We start from the raw sequence: 8,729 nt of genomic DNA, 5'->3' as shown, positions 1-8,729 counted from the left end.
CTCTCTCCTCACAACTCTCGGTTTCTCTCTCTCTCCTCAAAACTCTCTCTCCTCAAAACACCTGCCTCTTTCTCTCTCCTCAAAACTCAAAACTAATTCCATGGCCACCACCACCAAGAGGTGGTCCACGAAGGGGGTGCGATGGCGGTGAGCGGCTACGAGCTACTGGTATCGTGCAAGGAGGCGCGCGGTGGTGATGAAACGAGATCTACTGGTTTATTGTGGCTCGTGGTGGTGGTTGCGAACGTGAATGACGCGACGGCGACCAGCGAAGTCGATTGCGGCGTTTAGCATCGGGAGATCCTGGTGGCCGGCGTGATAGGGAAGCGAGAACCAGAGCGGCGAAGGAAAGAGAGGAAGGAGAATCCGGCGTCGCCGCCTTGCCGCCGTCGCCATCGAAGGTTGTCGGAAATCCAACTCCTTCGCGCAACCTATAAATTTCCGGCTTCTCTCTCGCTCTAACTAAATCTTCAAGGTATGTAATTCGTTTTTTATTGTTGTCGATTTTGATGGTTGAAGCTATGTTCCGTTGCCGATTTTGTTGTTGGACCTACTTTTGATTCGTAGGTTGACTTGTCGGAGATATATTCACCTCGATCTGTTGATGCTAGTTTGATCGATCTGGTGATGATTTCGATTAGGTTTTTCGGTATTCGATTAGGTTTTTATGTCAATTTGATTGAATTCGATTTGGTTTTCATGTCAATTAGATTGAATTTAATTAGGTTTTTATGTCAATTAGATTGAATTTAATTAGGTTTTGTTGTACAGGTCTGTGGTACTATGCATGCTTGGTGTCTGTGAAGAAACAGGGCTGTTGTTGGCTCTCCACAACGCTGCGACTGGTGGATTTCTGACAGGAGGAGGATTTGCCACTGGTGGTTGCTTCTGGTGGTTGCCGTGGAGGCTACAGCCGCCACTCTGGTGCTGGAAGTTGCGGTGCTCAGGCTTGTTGGTGCTCGGTGTTGCTCATGTTGTTGGTGTGGTAATCGGACCAATTGATGCAGAAAGGAAGCCTTGCGGTGGCTGCTAAGACTTGCGTTGTCGCGAATGAACAATTGATTACTGTTATTTAATTAGTTTTAGGTCTTTTGTTTCAGTTAAGAATATGGTTCTTTTAGTCAAGAATGTTGCTGGTTTAGTTAAGTATGTTGATGGTTTAGTTAATTTCATTTCAAGTGCTTCTTTTAGTTATAATTTATTTTGTTTTAGTTACGAATATTGTTGTTTTAGTCACAATAATTTCATTTTAGTTAAGAATTGTTTCATTTTAGTTAAGAATAATCTTGTTTAGTTAAGATTAAATTTATGAGTTTTAGTTAAGATTTTCTGAAATTTAGTTAATATTTTCTAATTTTAGTTACGAATTTTCGAGTTTAATTTAAAAATTCTGATTTTCTATGTTTTAGTTATGAATTTATAAGTTTTAGTTACGATTTTCTTGGTTTTAGTGAAAGTTTTTTGAGTTTTAGTTACGTATTTTTTAGTTTCAATTCAGGGCTTTAGTTTCGATTTTTTGAGTTTCACGAGTTTAAGTTACGATTTTCTTGGTTTTAGTTAAGATTTTTTGAGTTTTAGTTATGTATTTTTGAGTTTTGGATAACGAATTTCAGAGTTTTAGTTAAGATATAAAATTGTAAGCATTGAAACCAATTAGTTAAGCAATTGAATCAATTAGTTAAAAAATTAAACTATTAAGTTAAGCTTCAGAATCAATTAGTGTAATAAATTAGTTAAGCAATGTAACATATTAGTTAAACCATGCAACCAATTAGTGAAGCATTGAAATCAATTAGTGAAGCACTGGAAGCAATTAGTGATGCACTGGATTTAATTAAGTTAATCAGTGGAACTAATTAGTTAAGTTTGAGATTCAATTAGTTAAGCAACGAAACTAATTAGTTATACAATGAAACCAATTAGTTAAGCAATGAACCAATTAGTTAAGTACTGAAACCAATTAGTTAAGTACTGAAACCAATTAGTTAAGCAATGGTATCAATTAGTTAAGCATTGCAACTAATTAGTTAAGATTTTATGAGTTTTAGTTAATAAAATGTTTGTTTAATTTAATAACTATTTGACTCATAAGTTTAACTATTTTGTTATTCAATTAGTTATGATTTTATTACTTTTAGTTATGTTTTACACTAGTTTAGTTAGTACCAAAAAAAAAATTGAAAATTTTAATTTCAAAAAAAAAAATTTCGAATCGGGAAAAAAAAGAAAAAGTTTAAGGCTGAAATTCAATTAGTTAAGCCTGAAATCCAATTAGTTAAGTTTGAACTCCAATTAGTTAAGTCTAAATTCCAATTAGTTAAGCCTGAAAAAAAAATCTAAATTTTTTTTTCCTAAAAAAAAAAATTTTAAAAAAAATTCAAAAAAAAAATAATATGCTGACGTCAGCATGACGTCATCACATGCGCCAACATGGCTGCCAACTGGGCTGCCAGCAAGACTGCCAACAAGGCGGTCTTTCCTGTGAGGCGGTCTTACACAAAAGTTTCTCTTTTATTTAAGTATAAACCACAAAAAGAAGTCAAAGGAATTTATAATTTAAATAGTGTCCAAAATCTCATTGTGTCATATCTCTATTATATAAAGGAACAACTGAGGGTAAATACACTTTTCGTGTCCCCCTAGAAATAGACAATAGTACCCTCCACTTACAATTGAATTCATAAGATTGCATTAAATAAAGAAAATTAATACGGAGTAATACTATTAACACAGACGTTTAAAAACACTCGGTGAATCGTAAAACACTCGGAGCATCGTAATTAATGAATGGAGGAATTCTTGCTCTTCAACTTTTCTATTATCTGGTGGTTTCTCAAGCTCACCGGCCTCCCACCGATTCTCATTGAAATCCTTCGATCATCCCACCTCCATAATTACTACCCACCATCCCATCATTATATTCAAGAGAAGATCAATAAATCAGATAAAAATATATGCAAACTGTTCCGGTGTTGTAAAGATGGAAACAATGGGCTTCGAATGAAGGCCCTTTTGTATGTGTTGAAGATCTTGCTTGTTTGAATGAGTGGAGTCCGAATTCACCTGCACAATAGCAAAGTTACTAGCCTCGGGGGTGTTTCCGAGGAAAGCCCCTCCGATGCCTAAGTAAGAATGATGCTCGGATTCTAGAGAGAAGTTCTCTAGAAGAGTAGTCTTAAGGCGGTAAATTCGACGTACCTTGAGGTGTGAGCCTTGGCGGCCTATTTATAGTGTTTGCATAATAAATGCCCATAGGTCACTTATTGTTATTGGGCCTTGGGCCTTAATGGATGGCGGAATAGCCATTGGTAGGTTTGATGTTGTTGTTTAGAGCCATTGGGCTTTGGACTTAGTGGCCCAATTGAGAATCAATTGGGAGCCCAAACAACATGCCCCCCAGACCCGGTCCATTTAGAATTAAATGGGTGGGTTTCCAGCTGTCAGAAGTCCGAAAGTTCCCTCTCTTTTTTGAAAAGGGATGATTTGCATTGATGACAAGTGTTGGGAATTGTACTGTGTCATGGAGATCGTGGGTTTGAGGAAGTTGATGCGCCCTTTCTCTTTTCTATAAATACTGGGTGCCTTGCTCCTTTTAAACTTTTTACTCCTTATTTCAAACCCATTCTCTCTCTAAATTCCGGCGATCGCAGTGCAATTTGCTTCTTCAGATCTACGAAATTCGGCCAACTTTAGACTTCGGGAACTTGTGTTGTTCGCTTTATCGGCGAATTCCGCTTCGGAAAAAGGTAATTTGTTTCTGAGTTCTCCTTTTTTCTTCGTTCTTCCTTCTACCCCTCAATCTAAACCCTAGATCGAGATTTCGCGACCATGGCAAAGAATAGGGGCAAAAACAAGTTCGTTGTTGGCTCCTCTAGTGAGAGAGAGAACGTGCCTTCGGGGAGGTTACCGAAATCTTCGAGGGGTCGACCTTCGGAGAGGCCGTTGGAGAAGAGTTCGATTGGTTGGGATGCTTCCGAAGATGAACGTGCAACCTCTGGTGAGAGAGCTGGCTTTTCGGGTGTTCGTCGTCGTTACTCCGAGTTTCCAGTTCATTGGTCGGAAGCTGATCCGAAGGGCAAGTATGCCTCAATTTTGCATGAGACCACGCAGATCGACGGTCCGTTGGAGAAATCGGTCAGCGGTGACTGGTTGGTGGAAGCGAAGTTAGGGAATTATCATCGGAAGGCCGAGGAGCTATACGGAATTCAGCATGCCTTGGGGTACTGGTGCGAGCTTCCTGAACAAGAGCGTCCTCGGGTGACTCATCCACCGAGGGGGTTCATTTCCGTGTATACTCACCATTTGGAGAATGGTCTCCGCTTTCCTTTGGATCCGTTCGTATCCGAGGTTTTGGTGTCGTACAACATTAGTTTGGCCCAGCTCACACCCAAATCTATGAGGCACATAATCGGATTTAGATGGGTGTGTGACTTCGTCAATTTCCCTTGCTCTGTCGCTATTTTTCGGGATCTTCACGATCTGGTTCTCAACCATGCTTCCAAGGGTGATGGGTATGGTTGGTGGACCATTGTCAACAAGAAGTCCCGAAAGAGGGGGGATCCGAACTACATCACGGCGTACCCCTACCTTAGCTCTGACCACAATTGGAAGACGGAGTGGTTGCTCGTCCGTGTGCCGACGGATCCGAAGCATCCCAACTTTTATCGTCCTCCGAAGTGGTTCGTGGCTCCTGATCCTGATATGAGGGGTGTGGCGGCTCCAGATCGGAACCATCGCCACTATGTGGACCTCCTCCAGTGGTTCTTGGCTCAAGAGGATAACCACCGACTGCCGTCTAGCTGGCTCCCGAATCTCAATTACATTCTGAGGGAGGACATTCTTGCTGTTGCCGGTCTCAGCAGGATTTTTGACAGGGGTAGGTGTCTTTCGGCTGAGACCGTTTTTTCAGTGAGTTTGTCCTCTTTCCTGTTTCGTTTTGCTGACATGTTTTGTGCTTTGTTTTTGCAGAGTACGGCTTTAGCTGCATTGATCCTAAGAAGTTGGGCATTTCTTTGGATTTGAAGACTATTCACGACCCGGCTCCCGAGTACAAGTTCGGAAAAGATAACCCTCGTAATCCTCGTCTGAAGGATTACGTGTTGTCTCCTTTGGGGGTTGCTCGGATATCCGAAGTTCGAGCTGATCCGTGGGATTCCGCCTCTTCTGTTGAAGCTGTTCCTGTGAAGGTTGTGCTTCCTGAGTTGAAGACGACTTCGGATCCGGTGAGTGTTCATTTATAGGCTCGATTTTCTGTTTATCTTTTTCTTTTCGGTTGGCCGTCGGCTAACGTCTTGGTCCTGGACCATCTTTTTAGGGTCCTGGGACTGACGCTGTGCCGCGTGCCGTTCCTTCGGTTTCATCTCCGGCTCGGATAGATATCTCTTTATCTAGGAACCGGGTATTTCCCGCTTTTTTCTCTATTTCTTCCTTTTTCTTCTTTTACATTCGTTGACCCTTGGTCTCCCCTTTTTAGGATCAACGCAAAAGGAAGGGTAGCACTCTTTTGAGGCCTTCCACGCATCCGAAGAAAGCGAAGGCTTCTCAGCCCTCGGAGAAGGTATTTGTTCTGACTTGGAGTTTTTGTAGTTCGTTTCTCCCCTTTTCGGAAACTAATCTTTGAATGCTTGCTATGCAGGAAGCAGTTTCGGAAGTCATGCCTCCTCCTAAGAATCTTCTTCACTTCATGCCCTTGCCAGGGCAGAAGTTAAAGAGTGTGGTGGTTGCTGAACCGCCGGCCGTCGATCAGCCGCTGATCGAGGAAGATATCATCCCTTCTCCCCTTAAACCATCTGCTGCTTTGGGGATCGAAATCCAGGATATCACCGAGGTGATGGAGGCGATTGAAGCCGATTTTGTTCCTGGTTCGGATGTCCCTGAGGTAGCTGGGGAGAAGAAGGAGTCTGCTGATCTTCCCTTCGAGAGGGAGAAGAGTCCAGACAAGGAGATGATAGATCTCTCGGGCCCCGAAGCTGCGGTCCCCGAGGTTCAGAAGGAGGTTCCCTCTGCTGGAGAGGAGGAGCAGCCCGAGCAAGGTTTGACGAGGAAGAGGCGCCACTCGACTTTGGGTTCTACTTCTACCTCGGCCCTGGATAGGCTGATCCATGCTGATCCCTGTTCGGATGTTCCGCTAAAACGGATCCCCGAAGAAGTAAGGGAGGCGATGGCTCGATATGCCAGGGCTCCGATTTTGGGAGAGGACCCTTTGGCTCACGTGGGATCCTTGGTGGGCCCCGAGGCTGCTCGGGAGAATCTGCTTCGTGCTAACCCGCAGTGGAGGGTTCCTGGGGCCGAAGAGAGGAATCCGGCAATGATGGCCCAGTACTATCTGAACGAGGTAATTTGCTAGATTTTTCTCTTTGAGTTGTGTTTTTGTTTTATGTTTTTCCTATTTTGCTCATCTTTCTCTCGTTCCCAGGCTGTTTTCTGGTCTTCGTTCGCTTCCGAGTGTAGCTCGGTTGAGGAGAAACAACTGAGGAAATATCGTGAGGCTTATGCTCGTGATATTCCCATTTTGGACCAGAAGGCTGGGCAACTCCTCTCCGAGCTTACGGAACTCAAGCAGCTGTACCTTCACTATAGTCGCGAGGCTAGAGAGTCTGCTGAGAAGATCGGGACCGAGGTTGGCCAGCTCATCTTCCGAGTTGAAGAGGATGCTGAGAAGATCGCTTCCTTTGCTGAGGAGAAGAAGGATATGGCCGCTAAGTTCGCTAGCGAACTTGAGGAAAAAGATAGACTCTTCCAGGAGATGAAGTCTAAATTTGAAGCGGCCGACAAGGAGCGTACAGAGGCGGAGTTAAGGCTCCACCATTTTGTCCAGCATCGGGAGCTGATCCAGCAGCAAGCTGATAAGGTGCCTGTCCTTCGGCTGAAGCTTCGGGAAAAAGATGACTATATTCGGAAGCTGGAGCAGGAGCGAGTCAACCTCTACACTGCTGATCAGTGTAGAGAGCAGTACTGGAATGGCATCCTGGGTGCTCGGCGCATGTTTGCGAAGCACATGCCTCACTTCCCTTGGAACGAGAAAGTTCCTCTATGGATGCAGGCCGAGGACCACTTGGTGGAATGCCAAGCTGATCGAGATGAAGCTGAAGCTGAACGCCAAGCTGCTCTTGCAGAGGCTCGGGCCCAGAAGGCAACTTCCGAAGGTGATACCACTGCTGGGGGTTCTTCGAAGGATGCTCCCCTAGGGGCCGCTTCTGAGACTCCCAAGAGTTAGGGATTCGGGCAGTCGTCTTCTTCAGAGTCGGTCGGTTCCAGTTGAGGACTTCCGAATATGTGCTTGCTTTTCCCCCTTTTGCCTCGGCGCTGCGTTGTACTCATTTCTTTTTGCTTTCTTTAGTACTTCGGTAGGCCGGTATTGTCTGTTGATGGCTGCCGATTTTAACTTGTTTCATTTTGTTTTCAATTTTTGAGGTTTTCGATGTGTTTGTACTTCCCCCAAATATTGAATAAAAAATGAATGTTTGTTACTTGGCTGCTTCTTTTCAACTTGTGCTTTCGCAATTTTTAGGTCTTTAAATCCGTAGATTTCTCGAGCTCCTCTTTCTGTAGACTTGCTAAAAACCTTTTGATCTTGCGAGCTCTTTAAATCCGTAGATCTGCTAAGAGACTCTTTGACTTTGTGAGTTCTTCAAATCCGTAGATCTGCTAAGAGACTCTTTAGTTTTGCGAGTTCTTCAAATCCGTAGATCTGCTAAGAGACTCTTTAGTTTTGCGAGTTCTTCAAATCCGTAGATCTGCTAAGAGACTCTTTAGTTTTGCGAGTTCTTCAAATCCGTAGATCTGCTAAGAGACTCTTTAGTTTCCAGACTCTTCAAATCCGTCGATCTGCTCAGAGGTTTGGATTGTTCTTCCGATCTCTTGTGGTTCGGAAACCTGGGCAAGAGATCGCTAGTCTGCCTCTTTAGTTATGCCTTCGGCGATCCGTGGATCTGAGCCGGAGTTTTATAACTTGATTCGAGCGACTGTTTGTTGCGAACAAATTTTATTAGGGTACCGCGAATCCGAGGATTCTGGACGGTTCCCTGAAGTGTATGATTTGGTCATTTCTTGCATTTTATCAAGGAATGGGCAAAGTCAACCTGTTTTTGGTCTCGGATTGATCAGATCCGAGGCTGCATATATATATAAAGGGACAATAAATGTAGAGATAAGTTTAATGAAACACATGGTGCCAATGGCTTTCCTCTTCTCATTAAACAACTTACTTGGTTTACAGACAGAGATCATACAAAATATTTCTTGAGAACATCGGTATTCCAATGGTTCTTCAGAATTGTTCCATCTAACTGTTTCAGCATATACGTGCCTGGCCTTTTTTCGGAATGGATGATGTATGGTCCTTCCCAAGTGGCTGAGAGTTTGCCATGGATCCGTCCTTTCTGAACCGAGGCGGCGTTTCTGAGTACTAGATCACCGACTTTTAGGGGTCTGGCGTTGACTCTTCGGTTGTAATGCTTGTTGACCCTCTGCAAATAGGCTGCGTTGAGTGTCCTTGCATCGTTCCGAGCTTCATCCAGTAGATCGAGAGCTTCGGATAGAAGCTGGTTGTTGCTTTCTCCTTGGAGCCCATCATACCTGTTGTATGCCTGGATCCTCAGGCTTTCTGTTCCGATTTCCACAGGAATTACAGCTTCGGATCCGTATACAAGGTGGAACGGTGTTTGTCCGGTAGCTTCTTTTTCAGTGGTCCGAAGGGACCATAGCGTTCCGGGTAGCTCTTCTAACCA

At 43.8% G+C, this 8,729-nt stretch overlaps 1 protein-coding gene across 1 annotated transcript; it reads left to right on the top strand.

Moving 5' to 3' along the window:
- Nucleotides 1–2,966: 2,966 nt before the first annotated feature.
- LOC130463193 (uncharacterized) lies at nucleotides 2,967–7,490 on the top strand. Its single transcript, XM_056832249.1, has 5 exons — nucleotides 2,967–4,876; nucleotides 4,969–5,222; nucleotides 5,474–5,557; nucleotides 5,636–6,334; nucleotides 6,416–7,490. Exons 1-5 carry the CDS (start codon nucleotides 3,829–3,831, stop codon nucleotides 7,214–7,216), a joined length of 2,886 nt encoding a protein of 961 aa, XP_056688227.1. The 5' UTR covers nucleotides 2,967–3,828; the 3' UTR covers nucleotides 7,217–7,490.
- The last annotated feature ends 1,239 nt before the right edge of the window (nucleotides 7,491–8,729 follow it).

Source organism: Spinacia oleracea, chromosome 6, assembly GCF_020520425.1.
Source record: "Spinacia oleracea cultivar Varoflay chromosome 6, BTI_SOV_V1, whole genome shotgun sequence".
NCBI classification, from domain to species: domain Eukaryota; kingdom Viridiplantae; phylum Streptophyta; class Magnoliopsida; order Caryophyllales; family Amaranthaceae; genus Spinacia; species Spinacia oleracea.
This window is presented reverse-complemented; position numbering and strand designations above follow the sequence as displayed.

Bases quoted from the DNA above. Each gene is read 5' to 3' on its own strand.
- LOC130463193 (XM_056832249.1), top strand. From the start codon at position 3,829: ATGGCAAAGAATAGGGGCAAAAACAAGTTCGTTGTTGGCTCCTCTAGT. The intron at 4,877-4,968 runs GTAGGTGTCTTT...TTGTTTTTGCAG, and splicing joins CAGCAGGATTTTTGACAGGG to AGTACGGCTTTAGCTGCATT. The intron at 5,223-5,473 runs GTGAGTGTTCAT...TCCCCTTTTTAG, and splicing joins TGAAGACGACTTCGGATCCG to GATCAACGCAAAAGGAAGGG.